The 20441-nt window shown below is 38.4% G+C and overlaps 3 protein-coding genes across 3 annotated transcripts in view; 1 reads left to right on the plus strand and 2 right to left on the minus strand.

The window, feature by feature from the left end:
* Positions 1–20441, plus strand: part of LOC126602484 (3beta-hydroxysteroid-dehydrogenase/decarboxylase-like) — a 30883-nt gene that overhangs the window by 9673 nt on the left and 769 nt on the right. The window lies entirely within an intron of this gene.
* LOC126605569 (dehydrogenase/reductase SDR family member FEY-like) lies at positions 9664–13307 on the minus strand. Its single transcript, XM_050272976.1, has 9 exons — positions 13169–13307; positions 12512–12579; positions 11934–12259; positions 11591–11711; positions 11393–11510; positions 11157–11293; positions 10804–10905; positions 10210–10302; positions 9664–10006 (listed from the first exon to the last, which is right to left on the minus strand). Exons 1-9 carry the CDS (start codon positions 13305–13307, stop codon positions 9917–9919), a joined length of 1194 nt encoding a protein of 397 aa, XP_050128933.1. The 3' UTR covers positions 9664–9916.
* LOC126605571 (probable flavin-containing monooxygenase 1) lies at positions 13404–16510 on the minus strand. The gene is made up of 5 exons (XM_050272977.1): positions 16028–16510; positions 15400–15640; positions 14717–14895; positions 14254–14603; positions 13404–14000 (listed from the first exon to the last, which is right to left on the minus strand). Exons 1-5 carry the CDS (start codon positions 16508–16510, stop codon positions 13664–13666), a joined length of 1590 nt encoding a protein of 529 aa, XP_050128934.1. The 3' UTR covers positions 13404–13663.

Below are 20441 nucleotides of genomic sequence, written 5' to 3' on the forward strand. Positions count from 1 at the left end.
TAAGGTAACGGAAGATGTCTTTCACGCCAGTCCAATGTCTGCGTGTTGGTGCATTGCTGTATCTTACCAAAAGATTAACAGCGAAGGAGATGTCGGGTCTAGTGCATTGAGCTAAGTACAATAAAGCGCCTATCGCACTTAGATAAGGAACTTCAGGCTCCAAAATCTCTTCATCATCCTCCTTCGGACGGAAGGGATCTCGCTTTGCATCTAGCGTACGAACGACCATAGGAGTACTCGAAGGCTTCGCTTTATCCTCATTAAAACGGCGCAACACCTTCTAGGTGTAGTTCGATTGATGTACTAGGATTCCATCCGAACAATGCTCTATCTCGAGGCCGAGACGGTATCGAGTCTTACCTAGATCTTTCATCTCAAATTCCGACTTCAGGTGCGAAGCAGTTCTCGCGAGCTCTTCAGGAGTTCCGATGAGATTCATGTCATCGACATATACTGCAACAATCGCAAATCCGGAATGTGACTTCTTAATGAACACACAAGGGCATAGTTCGTTATTCACATATCCCTGACTAGTCAAATACTCACTTAAACGGTTATACCACATTCTTCCGGATTGTTTCAAACCGTATAGTGAACGTCTCAGCCGAATTGAGAGCGTGTTCCGGGGTTTGGAAATATTTGAACCAGTCAATGTAAGTCCTTCGGGAACTTTCATATAAATTTCCGTATCAAGATCCCCATAGAGATACGCGGTTACTACGTCCATCAGCTGCATATCCAGTTTTTCGGAAACTACCAAACTGATAAGGTATCGAAAAGTAATCACATCCATAACGGGTGAGTAAGTTTTGTCATAGTCAATCCCGGGGCGTTGTGAGAAACCTTGTGCTACAAGACGAGCTTTGTAACGCACAATTTCGTTCTTCTCATTACGCTTCCGAACGAAAACCCACTTGTAGCCAACGGGCTTCACATGTGGATGAGTAGGAACTACAGGTCCAAACACCTTACGTTTCGCAAGTGAATCAAGTTCGACTTGGATTGCTTGTTTCCAGTTTGACCAATCAGCTCTACGTCGACATTCATCAACGGAACGCGGTTCAATGTCATCGCTCAACATGATCTCAGTAGCTACTGCAAATGCTAATGCATCGTCGACAATCATCTCATTTCTACGCCACACATCATCTAAGCTAGCATAATAGACCGAAATCTCACGATTCTCGGGAGGAGGATTCGTCTCTTCAAGGACGCTTCCATAATCTAGAATTTCCTCATGAGTTGGGTAAAATGAGTAAGCGATAGTCGGATTCACGGTAGGCTCTTCAGGACCTTGTGCCGTGGTTTTCCTCTTCCGGGGGTGTGAATCCTTTGAACCAAGGGGTCTGCCACGCTTTTGTGTAGGGGCAGATGATTGGCTAGCCGCTAATGTACGTGGATCACCAGAATTGGCGTCCCGGGCTTCCAGGAGGGTAGTCCGTCGTACATTTGGTACATCCATCTTTGCAGGCGTATTCGCAGCTGGAATATGTGATCTTGTCACGCGCGCTAGATCGGTGAAAGCATCTGGCATGCTCTGAGCTATGCTCTGGAGATCTAATATGCGCTGCACTTCAGCTTCAGACTGAGCGGTGCGGGGATCTAAATGAGACAAAGTGGGAGTCGTCCACGATAATTCGCGTCGTTCATTAGGAACGTTGACGTTCTTATCTCCCCCTAACGACGGGAAGACTGTCTCATAGAAGTGACAATCCGCGAAACGAGCGGTAAACAGATCGCCTGTCAAAGGTTCTAAGTAACGAATAATCGAAGGAGAATCATATCCGACATAGATTCTCATCCTTCGCTGAGGCCCCATTTTTGTACGTAAGGGCGGCGAGATCGGCACATAGACCGCACAACCAAAAAACGCGCAGATGCGATATGTCGGGTTCGCATCCGGTGACCAACTGAAGGGCACTAAATGGTGGTGTCGCAACAGGCCTCAGGCGGACCAACTTTGCTGCGTGCAATATTGCATGGCCCTAAGCAGCGATCGGGAGCTTGGTACGTATGACCAACGATCGAGCAATCATTTGTAAACGCTTAATGAAAGCCTCTGCCAGGGCGTTCTGGGTGTGAACATGGGGTACAGGATGTTCAACTTCAACCCCAACCGACATGCAATAGTCATCAAAAGTTTTAGATGTGAATTCTCCAGCATTATCCAATCGAATAGATTTGATCGGATAATCAGGGTGGTGAGCCCTGAGCTTGATAACCTGAGCCAACAGTTTGGAGAATGCAGCGTTCCTTGTGGACAACAAGCACACGTGTGACCAACGTGTAGAAGCGTCAACCAAAACCATAAAATATCTAAATGGTCCGCAGGGAGGTTGAATCGGTCCACAAATGTCCCCCTGAATCCGTTGTAGAAAAATGGGAGGATTCGAACGAATCTTGTCATAAGAAGGCTTAGTAATAAGCTTTCCCATAGAACATGTTTGACATGCAATTTCATGGATCGAACCTAAGCTTCGGGTTAGTGGATGCCCGTGTGAAGTTTTGAGGATACGGCGCATCGCTATTCGTCCAGGATGTCCCAAACGATCATGCCAAAGTGTAATTTCGTGCGCGGTCCCTGTGGTAGGGCCGGCCACATAGTGGCATTCTATGGGGCGTATGGTCGTAGTATACAGACCACTCGGGTTACGCTCCATCTTCTCTAGAATACGCTTCTGGCCATATTCGTAGGAAGTTACGCACAGAAATTCAACTCCGTTTTCTACGTGGGTTTCAGCGTGGTAATTGTTATCTCTAATGTCCTTGAAACTTAGTAACGTTCTTCCGGAACGTGGAGAATAGAGTGCCTCAGCAATGGTCAAAATTGTACCATTGGACAACATTATACGTGCCTTACCGTATCCTTCGATTAGGTTGGATGGGCCTGAGAGGGTTGTCAAAGGTGCATTCTTAGGTACGAAGTTAGTGAAATAGATGCGTTCACGCAAAACAGTATGCGTGGTTGCACTATCTGCCAGACAACTAACTTTCCCACCAGTCATACCTAGAATGAAAAATTAATTTGAATCGGTCACATGCATAAAAGTTTATAAAAACAAGTATCAATTCAAAATAATTTCATTTATTCAAGGAAAAAACTGAATATCCAAAATAAATCGCCAACTAATAATCCAAAACATAAAGGAAAATTGTTCAAAATCAACCAAAAAACAAGGTGGGGTTCGGCCACAAGGTGGAATTCGGCCCCAATTGTCTTATTTTAACTGAAAAATAAGTCTATGTCTAAGATTCTAATCTTCCATAGGAGTGGTATCCTCCTGAAAATCAGAAACTTCCATCTTTGTAGTCTCCGGTTCGTCCACTTGCAGGAAGTTTGATTCAAACTTCGTACGACGAGAATGATATGCATCCACAACCTTCTTGGGAGCACGGCAAATACGGGACCAATGGTCATTGGAACCACAACGATAGCACATATCGTCATTCATTGTGGCAGGTGCTTTGCCCTTATTCTTGAAGTTCGGGGCCTGGGGAGCGAGGTTTGGGCGCTTCTGGGCTTTGTTTCCTCCCTTGGATGGGCCTTGGCTCTGTTGACCTTGGTGGGATGGCTTCTGGCCGCCCTTACCACGCCTCTTTTGGCGTTTTGGGTGCTGATGAGTGCTATAATGTGCTTCAGGCACAGCAGTAGCCCCAGTAGGTCGAGCTTGATGATTCTTCATCAACAGCTGGTTCTGCTTTTCAGCAAGAAGTAAAACAGAGATCAAATCCGAGAACTTAGTGAACTTCTGAGCTCTATATTGTTGCTGCAGGACAATATTAGAAGCAGAGAAGGTCGAGTAGGTCTTCTCCAGGAGATCCTCTTCAGTCAAAGTTTCATTGCAAAACTTGAGAAGTGATCGGATTCGACAAACTTCAGAATTATATTCATTCACAGACTTAAAGTCTTGGAAGCGCAAGTGCTGCCAGTCGTGTCTTGCTTCAGGCAAGAATATGTCCTTTTGGTGATCGAAACGATCAACCAAAGCGACCCATAATGCACGTGGATCCTCCTCAGCAAGGTACTCAGTTTGTAGAGCGTCATGGATATATCTTCGGATGAAGATCATAGCAGTGGCTTTTTCAGCCTCGCCAACAGGTTTATCTGTTGCTTCTTCAATAGCAGGACCCAAGTTCTTTGCAGTGAGGTGGAGCTTCACATCTTGAACCCACTTGAGGTAGTTCCTTCCAGAAACCTCCAAAGCGGTGAAGTCGAGTTTGTTCAAATTCGACATGGTCCTATCAAAATAGATGGACAAGATGTGGTTAGTGTAATGGAGAAAAATCAATCCATTCACATAGGAGTAGAACATACAGGTTCTAATAGACATGTATTGGTTTAATTTTGCATGAAAAACTTCGGGTTTTCATGGGTGATATATTTAAGTGAAAACTTCGGGTTTTCTAACAAGGCATGTTTAGAAGAAACTTCGGGTTTCAAAGTAATTATGAACTTCAGGTTCATATATTCCTGCAGGCAAACACAAATATATATGCAAACAAATATGCAAAGAATATATGCAGAGATATTGTATAATGATAAGTGAATTAATTTATTTTTGGTCTTCGGGGCCAAATTAAAGTGTGGGTGAAAATATAAAAACCCATATTATTTTAAAAAAAAATTAAATGATAAAATCTCGGGGCCTAAAAATATAGGCCAAGAACCCTCGGGTGGGATTACAGGCCCACGGGGTGAGAAGAGGGGAATGGGCTGCTGTGTGCAGCCCTAAAATATATATATATATTTTTTTTTCTCAGGCCGTTCCAGGCGAGCCCAGAATTTTTTTTTTTTTTTTTTTTCAATTCAATTATATTATATGCATGTATAATGTTAATGAATCACATATTTACGTTGATGCATATGCAAATAATAGTTTCAATGCATGTACATATGTAGGATTCAATTCATGACAAATATCAAATTCACATAATTGTAGCAATTTTGATTATGAAGCATACACAATTTATGTAGAATCTAAAATACGTTAAACGTAAAGTTGGGTCATGCATCATGGTGAATGTTCATGCTATCAGGGCTTGCAAAATATCTAGTTAAAAGCCGTTGTTTAGAAAGAACCTGATTGCGTGATGATATAGATGAACTGGTTTGATGCAGAAAAATTATTTCTTCAATTTCGGCTTTCATCTTCAAGCTTGTATCACGTTCAACATAAGAAGAAAAATAAATTGAATCAATAACAATATATGAATTCAATAAAATCAAGATTTAATCAATTAAAAATAATTGAAACGTAATACTCCCCTGATTGTAGACGAATAAATTCTCTTTAAATTCTTCTAAGCACAGCGTGAAGAGCGTGCTGATAACGTGTTGTGGTCTATTTTTTCTGACAGAGGGACTAGGGCCGGCGGCAGAGAGAGAGGAGAGAGATGTGTGTTTGTAGAATTGTAGGGGAATGTGTGTGTTGTTATCCCTCCTACATTGTGCCTTTATTTATAGTAGTAAAGGGAGAGAAGATATTCCTTCTCCTCCAAGTAATACAAGTTGTAATAGGAAAGGATAACTAGAATCAAATCTTATCTAAGATTTACACAATCATACTTAAACTATGAATGTTTACAACATAGTCAAAATTATAATGAGCTAATTGTTTAACCTAGAGGTTGCCATCAAGGAGTCAAGCCAACCGTGAGATTATTTATTTGGTTGCATGTTACATCTCTAGACTTAATTTCATATTAGAGTTTAGTTAATAAAAAATTAAGTGTCAACTTTTTGGTGACCCAGAGCCAAAGGTGTCATTTAATTCATGGAAAATGATTGACATCAGAAACGACAGCTATTGAGTTTTCAATAAAATGTCCACATTGTTTTTTTTCAATTGTGGCACCATTTGGCAATTGCGATGCATTGTGCTTAAGTTTTTATATACAATTTTGTGGTATCCCCCACCAATTTTGTGGTATCCCCCACCAAGTTCCTAATATCGAAATTTCGGTAAGAGATTCAAACCCAAGTGCAAAGAAACGGATATATTGTCCAAATGTCTAGTGTCAAAAGCAAGTTATTCAACTAAGAGATTCGAACTTAGGTGCAAATAGACGGACATATTGTCTTAATTGAGTGACTTAACTTATATTTGCACATCAAGAAAGTTAACACTAACACGGTAATAATTAGAGACTAATTTTGTATAGAGACACAATACTTGATAATCATATATCGTCTTAATTGACTTGATCTTGTTATCAACACGTGTCACTGGTCTCGTCACAATTAAAAGGGTCATTGTACCGTTGGACTACTTGCTTTGGTTAATTGATTGAGACTACGACATTATTAAAGCCTTGTGCAAATTAAAATGAGTATGGATCCATCGGATGTCCCCATGAATAATGAACAACATTTGCATTTAAGTTAAGAAAAATAATTGGTGCATCTTGTTACAAGAGAATTTATCTTTTCTTTGATATTTCATATCACAAATGGAAACTTCGAAAGAAATTTATTACACATAAATGACAAAATAAAGATATTTTAAACGAATCAAGCATTGTTATGGGGATTTATTTTTCCTCATGACAATGCAGAACTCGAAGAATTTATGTTCAAAATAATGTGTCTTGTACATGTTTGTGGCCCCACGGCACAAAATTATCAGTCAAACACTAAATTTCTCATATTATACTAATTCTGTGACATCTACACGGAAAAACCCAAAACCCATAAAACAAAATCACAGGCCCAATCGAGGAAACATAAAGCGTTTGACCAAAGTCTGTCTGGCACTTTGAATTCACTTGCATTGCGACTCCCGTTTCTCTTCACTCTTTTTGTTAAAAAAGGCAAATAAAGTAATTAAAATCTCAAAATCTCACACAAACAGCCCGTAATTCAAAATCTCCCTGCTTTCGCTCTCTCTGTCTATAAGGAATCCATCTTTTTCAAATTCATTCAGTCATTCCCTGCTTAACGGTCTGCATCGCCCTCGGGCAGGCTTTCATACTGAACTCAGTTGAATATCAGAGTGCGTAACGAACGAAATTAACAAAATAATAGGAATATTATTAAACTAACTGAGAATGCCGGAACGGCTACAAAACCCTAAGAGACTACATTGTGAATAACTTTTTCTCAAATGAATAACAAGCATGCTATTTATAATAAACTAACCCTAATCCTAAAATGTAAGAAATCAAAATCCTAATACTAACGGGCTAAGCCCAGAAAACCAAACATTCAAATAAACTAAATACTAATATTTTCTAACACCCCTTGTCAAACTCATGGTGGTATACGACATGGGTTTGCAAACAAGCAGATGCGGACTGGCTCTGTTAGGCAAACTGGTAGGCATGCAAACTTGACTTGACTTGACTGGACTTGACTTGACTGGCAAACTGGTTCTTGATTCTTGATTCTTGACTTGACTTGATTCTGGCTGGCAATCTGGTTCTGGTTTAAACTAGCTAGTGTTGAGAGTATGGAAAGAACCCGTCACTAAACGGACGAGATTTTCATATCTCAATTGTAGCAACAAACAAACAAACACAAATACTATCACTCAAGTGGTCACAATTCAAAGTACTCGAATGACGGTCACAAAAAAATCCCAAACAGGCCAACAACTCGTGTGGACCTAAAAACAAACTTAACCATTTTTTTTCTTGTTGCCCGTGGACCTTAAACTAACAACAAACAATTGTTTTTCTTTTTCATTCTCTTTTTGCTTTTTTTTTCTATCATTTCCTTCCTTTCTTTCTTTTTTCTTTCATGCGAACAAACAGCAAAACCTTTCTGTTTTCCTTGTTTTTTTTTCTTCTGTGCAAACAAACAGCAACAGCAGGATCCTTTCTATTTTCCTTTTTTTTTTCTTGAAAACAATCAATACCAACTAACAAATCTAAAACAAAAACACAAACAGCGGAAGATGACGGAAACAAAACTGATACAAACAAATTGATACAAACGAGAACGGATTGAACCCACTCTGATACCAAGTTGAATATCAGAGTGCGCAACGAACGAGATTAACAAAATAATAGGAATATTATTAAACTAACTGAGAATGCCAGAATGGCTACAAAACCCTAAGGGTGCGTTTGTTGCGCCGGACTGTCTCGGACTGGACTAGCTGCCGGGACTAAGCTGGACTGGCTTAGACTGGACTAAGCTGGACTAATTTAGTGAAGCGTTTGGTGTAATGTCGGACTAAGAAGCAGGATAAGAAAAACAGTATTGTTCACCAGATTTGTGTTTGCTTAGACTAGGACTACAAATTTTTGCCATTGTGTAATAGAGTAATGCTACAAATCTCATGATATGGGTTAATTGGAGCATATTTTTGCCATGTATATTATGAATCTTAAAAAAAATTGACAATTGTTTTGTTTCTATTACCTGCTAATAGAATTGGGTTTAATTTGCAAATGTAGCTTGGTTTAAACTCTATCACCCAACATAAGAAAAATAATAGTGCCCAATACATGCAACTTCAACAAATACAAGTACATAAGAAGATCTCCATAATTTAGAAAATCTTAGTTAACATTAGTTAACATTAGCCAAAATAAATCTCCTTAATTTACAAAATGGCTAGTTAACATAAGCCAAAATACTAGTGCAAAGCTAAGTTATAAGCCATAACATAAGATTGTATGATTAATAAAATACATCCATGTTAACATTAATAAAATACATCCATGTTAACATTAGCCAAAATCCTCATCCGTTTGGGTTGTCGCTTAAAAGCCTTTGGACGAACACTTTCTTGAGTTCCGGTTTGATTGCCCTGCACACACACACACACACACACTGCATACACACACACACACACACACACACACACACACACACACACACACACACACACACACACACACACACACACACACTGCATACACACACACACTGCATACACACACACACACACACACACACACACACATTGCATACATACACACACACACGGCATACATACATACACACACACACACACACACACTGCATACACACACACACACTGCATACACACTCACACACATACTCACACGGACATACACACTCTCACACACGGACATACACTCACACACACCCTGCATACATACATACATACATACACACACACACACACTGCACAAACACACATACACACACACACAATACACACACACACACACACAATACACACACACACACACACACACACACACACAATACACACACACACACACACACGGCCACAATACACAAACACACACACACACACACACACAATACACACACACACTACACAAACACACACACACACACAATACACATACACACTACACAAACACACACACACACACACAATACACACACACACACACACACACACACACACACACACACACACACACACACACACACACACACACGGACACAATACACAAACACACACACCCACACACACAATACACACACACTACACAAACACACACACACATATTACATACACACACACACACACACATATTACACTTACACACACACACACAGAGATTACAGAGAGAGAGAGAGAGAGAGATTACATACATACACACACACACACACAAAGATTACACACACACACACACACAGATTACACAGAGAGAGAGAGAGATTACATACACACACACACACACAGAGTATACACACACAAATTACATACACACACACATATTACACTTACACACACACAGATTACACACACACACACACAGATGCACACACACAGATTACACACCCAAATTTTTACTTGGATGCTCTACCAGGCCAAATCAGTCTTTCAATCTCAGCCGTTTAAGAAAATGCATTGGTTCCCAGATTGGACCACATCATCTACCAATCTTCTTCCCCACAAAAACAAAAATAACTCAAATAAAGAAAAAAACCCATTTAACAGAAAACCAGCGGCGGCGCCTGGGGTGCTTACGACGGCCGCCAGCAAAGTAGTGAATGTTGCAGCAAATAAGGTACTAGATGATACGCAGCCTGAACAATCCTGGGTAGATCCCTTGCCTGTAATTAATTGAAATCCAAAATGATACATAAAATTCAATATACTATACTGTATATGTAAATAATATTTGAACGTAAAATCTTCAAGGTACATAAAATAATAACATGCAAGACTGTCAATTAGAACTTTCATATAGAAACCTTGAAGGCACATCCTTCTTCGAGATAACAAGGAAGGGAGGGGAACGCGTCAAGATACTTACAACATTAGTCTGGACAATTCCAGGTGAAACGCACACTACACTAATGCCAGATTCAGCAGGCAGCCGCTTATGTAGGACACTACTAAACATAATCTGCAATCCATATACGACTAGGTTAGAGTAGTCTTGTTTTAGCTTCGAAAATTATATACATACCACCGCAGTTAATTGACATTTAATTATGTGCAAGTGTCCAGCCTTGGGTAATAGATGACCAGCTTTTACAAACTAATAGAAAAGAGAGATCAAAGCAGAAGTTGAAACCATAAAAATTAAAAAAATTAAAACAAAATTAAAAAAAAAACACAAGCAGATTATAGCACCCAATCATCAAGCACTTGATCAATGTACAGGTCCAAGTAACTAAAAAGATCTAAATAAAGACAGAGGCACCTGTATTTCAAATATATATATATATATATATATATATATATATATATATATATATATCGCACAAAGTAGTTAAACTTTACAGATCAAGAGGACCTGAATTCATTTCCACAAAGATGGATAGGAAGAAAAGCTTGTAGCTCTTACAAGCTTGTTCCAGCTAAAATATGGAAACCATCAAACAATAAAGACTTTCAAGACCACCTGTGCCAACTTGCTGCTTGAGTAACCCACTAAGCTTGTATATTTTCTTTTCCTGGAAACAACGTTCATGTCTTCTGTGTCAACAAAGCCAACATAATGCATCTATATAAAGAAAGAACGAGCATTCTCAGATTAACATAACAATAAAACAAGAATATCAAACTGTGAAATACATTTATAGTGCCAATCTAAAAACCTAAGGATGTATCTACAACTAGTTAGCATATATGCCAACTAGTTTTTCTTTCCATGTGTGTGTACGTAGGTGTGCGAATGTTATATATATCATATATACCCAGAAAAGCAAAAGCAGAAGAGTGTAAAATTTTATGCATGATGACCATGGAACTTACAACGGAATTCAAATTAACAATTCGACTCGGAGATCCTCTAATAAGGGAAGGCAATAGCAAGACGGATAGCAACGCTGGAGCCAGATGATTCACTTGCAAGTGTTCTTCGTAACCATCTTTAGAAAACTTTTGCGGCTCTGAACACACCAAAGACAGAGTAGTCCAGCAAATGACCGATCAGATTCTGAAGGGATGAACATTTGAAATCAGGTAAAAATGTCAACAAAGCGATCAACCTCCAATTGAAAATATCCCAGCATTGTTGATAAGAACATGGAGAGGTCCTAAACGAGCATTCCATGCTTCGGCAAATCTCACAACAGAATCCAATGAAAGCAGATCAAGTTCCATTACCTATTAAAGTTAAACAATAGTATTGTTTGTATATAATTAATGAAATGTAGATATTAGCGTTGGCCCTGTTAATAAGTTACCTCAATATTGAGAGGAAGCCCCATTCCAGACCATTCATTTTGCCACTTCTGGATCAGCTCATTAGCTGCTTTCGTATTCCTCACCGCCATTACAACATGCGCGCCTGATTCCGCCAGCTGCCTGTTCAGTTTTCATGTTTAAGCAAAACTAATTCAAAATTCACAATTGAAACTGAGAAATGGGCACCAGGTTATCAAAATTCTCAGTAACCAAACGGTGGGACCCCTAAGTCCCAATGCAATCTTGCAAATTGAGTTGATTTATTTATACTAAACAAACAAGCTAACAAGAAAACTGAAATCGTCAATGTTTGGAGATTTGAAGGAAGGAGAAGGAGGAGACCTGGCGATTTCGCGGCCGATGCCGCTGGTGGATCCAGTGACAATGCAAGTGAGATCGTTGATGGGAGGCAAAGGCATGGGGTTGGGCACCAACGAGAAGCTTTCGTCGATGAGGGTGAGGAGGACGACGACGAGGAAGCAGGGCAAGATCGACGACGAGCGACGAGCAGGACGAGGGACGTTGGGGATCCTCGCAGAGATGAGGACGAACAGGACGTTGGGGATCCTCGCGGTTTTCTCTCCGTGCTTACGAGTCCGCCCAAAATTGGGGTTCTTCGTTAAGAACTCGTAAGGAGGCGTGTAATCCGAGCGAGTCCCACCTAAACCCTAATCCTAAAATGTAAGAAATCAAAACCCTAATGCTAACGGGTTAAGCCTAGAAAACTAAACATTTAAATAAACTAAATACTAATATTTTCCAACAAACTCTTCTTCAAGGAGAGAGGAGTGCACTCCTTGGGACCTACATGGACCTCTCGGGTCTCTGTTGCCGTTGAAAACAACATGCCCAAGGAGAAATGGTTCACCCCGAACCCATTTTTGGCCGAATCAGGTATCTCCTCATCCAAATGGTCAAACCATCGTCGTGGGTTCCCTCTGATGAAGGATGAAGGATGGACACAATGGATAGATGAGCTCGAGCCAACCTTCAAGCAAAAATGGATGAACAACGGTATCTATGAGCTGATAATGCTCTCTAAGAACACCGTGATCGTTAAGCCTGAACTTCTCACTACAGGCATCATCTTCTGGAACTCGGGCACGAATACCTTTGACTTTAGGATGGGTCTAATATCCCCAACTATCCTGGATATGGCGCAGGTCTTTGGGCTAAGGTCCTCGGGTAGAATCGTGGATGTTACCCACAATTGGGCTCCTCCCTCTCGCCCGACCGTTGAGAGCTCAGGCAGCTCTACCCCATTTCTTTAATTGGTGTATAACTCTGCGACCTTCAAGAGTTATGGAACTTCCTTCACGAGTTTTATCCCGTTTGCCAAGAAGGAGTTTGGTCCCTCTTCTTTCAACGCCAACAAGGACCAAGAGCATATGTACTTTCTCCTGTAGTGGCTCAATAAACATGTCTTCCCAAACAAGTCCAACGGAGTGAAAGTTGAATGGATCTCTCTAGTGGAAGCTTTGCACAACTTTGATGACGTGGCAACGAGCCCCCTTCTCCTTGCTCATCTCTATCATCTCCTGTATGAGATTACCAAAGGTGAACCATTTGAAACCAACCTGAATAGGTCAACTTGGATGATTCAGCTTTGGCTTCAATGGTATTTTCCCAAGCTTTGGGCTGCCAACCTTGAATTCCCCAAGAGTGTTGCTCCTGCCTGAATTCTAGCCGAAACTTCTCCAACCAATCACTCTGCATTCGCTTGTATGATAAGATATTTAGAAGATTTGGTTTCCATGGGCACTATGTGAGCCAATGATTTATGAGATTTTTTTTTTTTTGAACAATATGAGATTTGTATATAGCAATATAATAACAAAAGCTTAATTTTATTATTTTATTGAACAAACAGCTAAACACATCTTTACTATGAATAACGTGAATATGAAAAAGAAATGCTTAAACCAGCATATGGGAGGCTTAAGAGCCGAAGTCCCCGAACGTACGAATAGCTACGTTAATTACTTAATAAAATTTAAAAGGGAGCTGATATTGACGCTTTAAAACAAACTTCGCCCACTTTGTAGTGCAAATTGCATGTTTCGGTTTTAATCTTATTCTTGGTAGTCTCGGCTGTTATAGGGGCTAAAAGCTTCTGAAAGCCAGTTACTTTTCCGCCAAGATTTCCATCCCATCTCTTCACAAATTTCGTCGCTGTGGTTGATATTGAAAGTTGAAATGCAGTGCCTCTTGTAAAATCGGGTCGTCTTCTTCATCACTTCAATCTCTCTGCCTATCTGTTCAAGCATTTTTTGGACAGTGGGAAGCTTGAATTTGTTGTCAACCAATCTTCCTAGCCATTTGCACCTCAACTCTGCTGTCTGCAGGTTAGAAACACTCTCTACGAATCCCACAAATGCCATATTGGGAATCAATGGATGAATCGTACCCCTGAAATAGCATGTACAATCATTATACAATTAGTTACATATTTTATATGTACACACTACCACTTGTGAGTAATCAGTTAAAAATATAAGGGTACCTACAACTTTGGTTTAATCTTAAAGCTGTTTTTGTTCATACTGCTTGACATATTTGACGACATAACAATACAATCTCAATTTAAAATAAAATGGAGTGTGTCACGTTAGCAGAAAAAATATATAACATGTCAAATATTTGACAAGTAATTAGGGTTCACCTATACAAGGGCATAGTGCCAGAGGAGTCAACCATGAGGCGGCGGAAAGGCTCAGGCAATATGGATTGGAGCTTTTGCTTTCCCTCATAGCCAGTTGCAAGAAGCACAACATCAGCCTGCAATTTGTTATTGTCTTCAAATTCAATTCCTCCGCTCCAAAACCACCACTTCGATGACCTTTTGAACAATATTTTGCCCTTGTCTGCCTCGGCGAAGAAATTTTGGGGTAAAATAGCCATCTGGCATGAAGCATAGTCCTCCAAAAATGGATGATCAGGCTTTAGTCCATACTTCACAAGGGGAAGCTTCCACTCCAAGTACGACTCTATGAACTTGGAAACTATCATCCTCTGGTTAAAAAGCAAGTAGCAATATAGTTAGTAAACGAATAACTAGCAATACATATATAATTAAGAGTAGTACTAGGGTGTTAAATTAGTGTGTTAAGAAACATGGAATTTACCATAGGCGATGAAAGAAGGCAAAACAAGGCTCGGAATAAGCTCTGGTTTGGCCTTTCGTGGAGGAATTGAGAAGACCTTGTCGAAAAAAAAAGGAAAAATGGAAGCCCCCAAATCCAGTAAGATGGAACTGTCCAATGTGGAGTCCTTATCACCATTGTGCATGCCTCCCCATCGGGTCCTTGAATTCACCACAATAAAAAAGAAAGCAAACCAAAATGTCATGTTTCAATGATTTAGAGCATTATATTGAATAAGCTCGTTTCATTGTATGAAACAAAAATTACTAATTAGCTCTTATTTTGTAATATTTCTCTTTTAAATGTCGATAGATATCACAAATTTGTTTCACGCATCCATATTAATATTGTTACAATGATTTTATTTTATCTGAAGTGGTCATGGTGTACTATAAATTGATGCTCATTATGGGTAAGGGTAATTAAATAGGTGCTTAAGCTACGATCGGTAAAACGGATAACGTGTGGTCAACTGAGTTTAGTACATAATCTATGTTGCTTATGTTACTTTTCACACTGACAGTTCCCACTAGGCTGACCATATCTGTCTCCTGAAGTGAAGAAATATGGGGTCCGGCATCATTGTTAATTAGGTTTTGTAATGTTTTTGGAATTTAATAATATGATTAGAGATTTCGGATCAGATTTTTCTATTTTATATATACCTTGGTTTGCCTCTGCGCACTCAACTGCCACGTCAATAGCTGACTTCTTGTAGCCAATAACTGCAACCTTCTTGCCTTTGAGGAGCTCACGAGCTGCTCGTTGGTCAAGCTTGGAGTAATCCATGGAGTGCAAGACTTTGCCTTGAAATACTTCTTGACCTTTGTTGCGCGGGAAACTCGGCATTCGTGGTATGTCTCCATATTTCCCAATGCAAACTACGATGAACTCGAATGCATACCACTGCTAGGTCCAAAATAAAGTACGAACAATTAGCTAAGAACTAACGAATATTACCAAGGCTTAATAACTAAAAGTTACACATGTTTATGTGTAACATTTACTAGCATAAGGTGGATTATGTGTACATAAAATTTTCAATGAATACTACGTTAAACATGTGAGAGATGTAATCAACAATAATGTGATCAATGAATTGGATATGATTGTACAACACTGATCACCTATAATACTAATGCTTAACTACTTAATACATATATAGAAGTTCATATTGATAGCGGATATCATCATATTTAAGAGTCATGCTTTGTTTTCAGAGAATTAATCAAGGATTATGTGTGAACATTATGACTAAAACTTGAGTAAAATCAAATCTACAGAAAAAACAACCTGAATGATGTTTGGAATGTTGGACATCTGAACAGCAACCTCCCAAACAGGATGGCCACTCAAAAGGCTACCATACTCCCCGGAGATTGAATTCATGGGAAATTGGGTGATGGTTTGATGGTCATCAATACCACCAACATAACGTATTTCCACCACTTTGGACTCAAACTTGACATGTTTCAATAGGTCAAAGTGTGTGGCATAGCCATGCAAGTACTCCAAAACCTCTACATGAGAAGGGAAAGATGAATTGTCTCTCTCAGCCCAAGGGTAGTCAGAAAACTCGAAATTGCAACGAGGGCTTTGAAGTTTCGTAGAATTGTAAGAACATTGTTTCCAAACACCCCCGATGGAATCAGTGGCCTCAAAGACCACCGGATTGTGTCCTAAAAGCTGTTTAGTGGCGACGATTCCGCTAATACCAGCCCCTATAATCCCAATTTTTGATACTGAGTGAAGGTGGTGGGCGTTGGCAGCAGCCATTTCGTAAATTTGGTATAGCTGGCTAAGTAGGACAACAATAAGGTGGCTAAAGGAAAAAAGTATGTATGAATACTTTGTAATCGATAATATGCATGTGTTATGGACTTGAGAAATGAGGCCGATTTATAGAGATTAAGGCTGACTTTTTCTTCAACTAACCTTGTATACTACTATCGATATTGGTATTATATTATATTATAAAATGTTGTTGGTGTAGATTCATAACTTAGTCCATTTCAATATCTGTATATTATTTTATATCTGTATCTTCAAACCCCAGTGGTTAAAATTTCATCTCTAACTTTGTCTTCAATTATGAACCAATGATTTTTGCTTTATTAAAAGACTACCCAGTAGTTGCATGTTTGAGTTAGATTACTTGTTAAGATAGTATAGCCGCTCTCTTGCATTTGAGTTCGAATTTTTTATTTATAAATAAAAATAATTTAAAATATCTCTTTTTCAAAAAAATACTCAATACTTAAAAACGAATTTCTACTGTAATAATGTACAGCTAAAATAGTAATCTTGCACAATTAAATTTTGAAACAAATATCTTATTACTTTCCATTGCACTCAACTTATACCACTTGATTTTAATAATTATAAGCCCGGTTTCATTTCTCAATTTGTTTGTGTAAGCTGGAATAGTAATTATGCTATAAGAAATTTAGATGGTGTTTGTTAAGAGGATTGACTTGGATATGATAATTCATTATCTTAAACATATTTTGAAGGAAAAATTGATGACAATGCCAATATTTTGTCTAAGTTGAAGATACTCAAGAAGAAAAAGTTATTCTTTAGTATAATTCTACTATTCTTGTGGGAAATAGTAGGAATACTTTTTTACCTTCAACTTAGACATATGGAAGTTGTTTCTTCTTTCGAATCCTTTAATATAGTGAGTAATCATATCCAGGCTAATTCTCTCTAACAACCACTACCTTAGTGTTAGATCAAAAGGAAATGAAAATTTGATAAGTTATTTTGTAGTATCGTTCATTTATGTTATGAACAATATTAGGGAATATGACACATAACCACAAAATTAAGAATTAGAACACATACTCTTGAGTATATAAATACTACTCTTAACCACTTGACTTACGAGCCATTATTTGTCATTTCTATTTTATTTTAGGGAAAAAAATCAATTCACTAATGGAGAAACGTAATTTTATATGGGATTAGTTAAGCATAACCGTGGTTTGACTTCCTTGTGTTCCCATGGATACAAGTTGACCATGCATGTGTGGGCGTTTGTGATGAAATGACAATCAATTTAGGTCAATGCACGTATAGTTAAATCGAGATCTGATCAGTTCACCAAATTAACTGAAATTATTTGAACTCTTCGTGTATCAGTGATTTTATGCTACAAGTGCATGCACTTATTGGCTAATAACAAATTAAGAGTTCATATTGAATGATTAATTTTTTTTATTAGTACTCAGTATAAGGCCGCGTTCACTAATCATCAGGAGTCTTAGTAGCGAGTACGAATAATTTTGCCGCGGCTTAGACCACATGCCAATATTTGAGTATCGATATCTGCCATACGGGTAGAGCGTTGCCTTGGCCCCACAGATCAACACTCCACTGTTGTTAGGTAAAGTACATCTAAGAACGGCATGGATCTTAGACTAATCAACGGTTAACAGTTACTCATGCATATGTAAAAGGTTGTTAGGAACATTGAACACTCGCTTCAAGTGCATTTGTTTCCAAATTCTTCTCAATATAAGATATTTGTTCTTTTAAGCTTCGACAAGCTCTCACTTCTACTCAATTTTTTTTAGCTTTATACTTTTTAAGGGTGTAGAATTACTATTTAGAGCTTAGGTTTTAGAGATTAATCCTTCAAATTTTAAATTTCATGTCAAATTTTGGTGTACTTAATTAGAAGTAGAAGTTTAAGCTCTAAGAGTAAACTTTTATACCTTAACTAAATAATTCAAGGGAGCAGACTTGTCCTCAAACCAAATCTGATTACGGAAAAACCAAACGCTCAATACAAAAGTACAAACCACAATGACCCAAAGTTTCTTAGTAGAATTTGAAAAGGCTACAAGAAAATTTTTGGAAAAAAATTATGACACCGAAAGACAGACGTGATAATAAGCTGTAAAGGACCTACTTGAGAAAGCATGAGACCTTTTTAAGTCAAGAGTTAACATTTTAATTTATCAGCAATATTGTCTTGAAACTTTTCAAATTTCACGATAGAGTGAAAAAAAAACTTTGTATTTCTATTCCCAAAAGATAATGACGAATCCGAAATTTGTCTTTCAGAAAAATTCATGTAATCTACCTAAGAGCCTCACAGACTTGTCAATGGGCTAATGATTCTTTTGCAAACCTTTCATCAAGAGACCGGGAGAAGCAATTTCCTCATGTACCACATCGAGAACACACAAAGAACTATTCACAACAAAATTTACATCCCTAAATAATCAACTATGTTAACAAATAAAATTGAGGTTATGCAATAGTTTTATCTTATAAATACAAAAATAGGCTCAACCAAATTGGTCGCACTTTGTGCGATGGCAAGTGCCTTCGCCCATGAGCGGTAGGTCTCGGGTTCGAGACTTGGGAGCAGCCTCTCCATAAATGGGGGTAAGGCTAGCCGACATTCACCTCTCCCAGACCTTGCGTAAAGCGGGAGCCTTGTGCACTGGGTACGACCTTTTAATGTGCTCTCCCATCTACACCTAAGTTAAATCCTTCTCTCCGTACTTAAGAGAAATTCAATGTAAAATATTATATTGTTTGTAAAAAAAATAATAACTCTTATATTAAATAAATAATAAAAAAATCACCTAATTACATGCCATAGATTATCAATCAAACAACATATAGATTTATGTCGAACATAAAACTAATCACATAACTTTTTCTTGTTCGTAAACTCAAGTCTAAACAAAAATGGCCCCTAGCTATCATAAACCGTGGCATGGAATTTTTTTCACATAATATATAGAGTACTTTTCACTTCTTAAAGAGGGATCAACGAATGGTTTCGCCACGACGGTCTATCTTTTCGGAAGCCAAAAATACTCGCAGAGACATTTCAACCTTCCCAGCAACCATTGAATGATTCACCAGCGCCAAAAATCGAACTCAAGGCCTGCCGTGTGAGATAAAGGTCTGGAATTCGTCTCAAACTAAGCTCTATAAGTTATTATTTGGAATTACTTGACAAATCAATTGTGGTGTTCGGTGTTTCTCGTAGCTAAAAATCAACCAATCGCGTAAGAAATTGGCGATCTTCTAGGCTTCTAGTACTCTGTCTTAAATTTTATATGTTTTTTCTCACTTCCCCATTTATTAAATTTCGAATATGAATTCATTTAGCCTGGATTCTCAACAACCATATATATGGTCCCGTCCAGTACGATGCGACTGTGTCAAGATTTAAGAACTTGAATTTCTTTTTTTTTTTCTTTTTTTTTAAAATAAAATATAACCCACTAGTAAACAGGTATTTGACTTGAGAATATACGTAGAATTTGCATAAAAATATACGTAAAATTTGATAATTCTCACATAATATATTCTGGTTTGATGGCCCTTTGGGTTACCTGATTCAGTTGAGCATGCAAATATTGTAATTAATTAATACTAAAGTCAGAGAAACTTCAAAAAAATAAAATAAAATAAAAAACTACGTCAAAGAAACTAACGTGTTTTTATTTGTAATTTTGACCTTAAACCACTTGCTAATTAAACTTCCAGGATCCCTTCCTCGGTTTAATTTTCAAAACAAGGAACCTTTGGTCTTTGTTAACAATTTCCAGATATTCAAGTCCAAGAATGTGCATGAAACACGAGGAGTAGGATCACCAGAGGATGTCTTGGGTCAGCTACTACAATGTTCAAAAGGTATTGTTTATCAGTTTGTTCCTTTTTCCAAGAAAATGAAGAA

The sequence above is a fragment of the Malus sylvestris genome, chromosome 15 (genome assembly GCF_916048215.2).
Source record: "Malus sylvestris chromosome 15, drMalSylv7.2, whole genome shotgun sequence".
Classification (NCBI taxonomy): Eukaryota; Viridiplantae; Streptophyta; class Magnoliopsida; order Rosales; family Rosaceae; genus Malus; species Malus sylvestris.

Excerpts from the sequence above, each read along its gene's own strand:
- LOC126605569 (XM_050272976.1), bottom strand. The coding sequence starts at position 13,307 with ATGCAGAGTGATTGGTTGGAGAAGTTTCGGCTAGAATTCAGGCAGGAG. Across the intron at positions 12,580-13,168 it reads ATCCAAGTTGACCTATTCAG|GTTGGCTCGAGCTCATCTAT; the intron begins GTTGGTTTCAAA and ends TTTTGCTTGAAG. Across the intron at positions 10,303-10,803 it reads CAAGCAGCAAGTTGGCACAG|ATTATGTTTAGTAGTGTCCT; the intron begins GTGGTCTTGAAA and ends TATGGATTGCAG.
- LOC126605571 (XM_050272977.1), bottom strand. The coding sequence starts at position 16,510 with ATGGCTGCTGCCAACGCCCACCACCTTCACTCAGTATCAAAAATTGGG. Across the intron at positions 15,641-16,027 it reads ACATTCCAAACATCATTCAG|TGGTATGCATTCGAGTTCAT; the intron begins GTTGTTTTTTCT and ends TGGACCTAGCAG. Across the intron at positions 14,001-14,253 it reads GGCACTATGCCCTTGTATAG|GGGTACGATTCATCCATTGA; the intron begins GTGAACCCTAAT and ends ATGCTATTTCAG.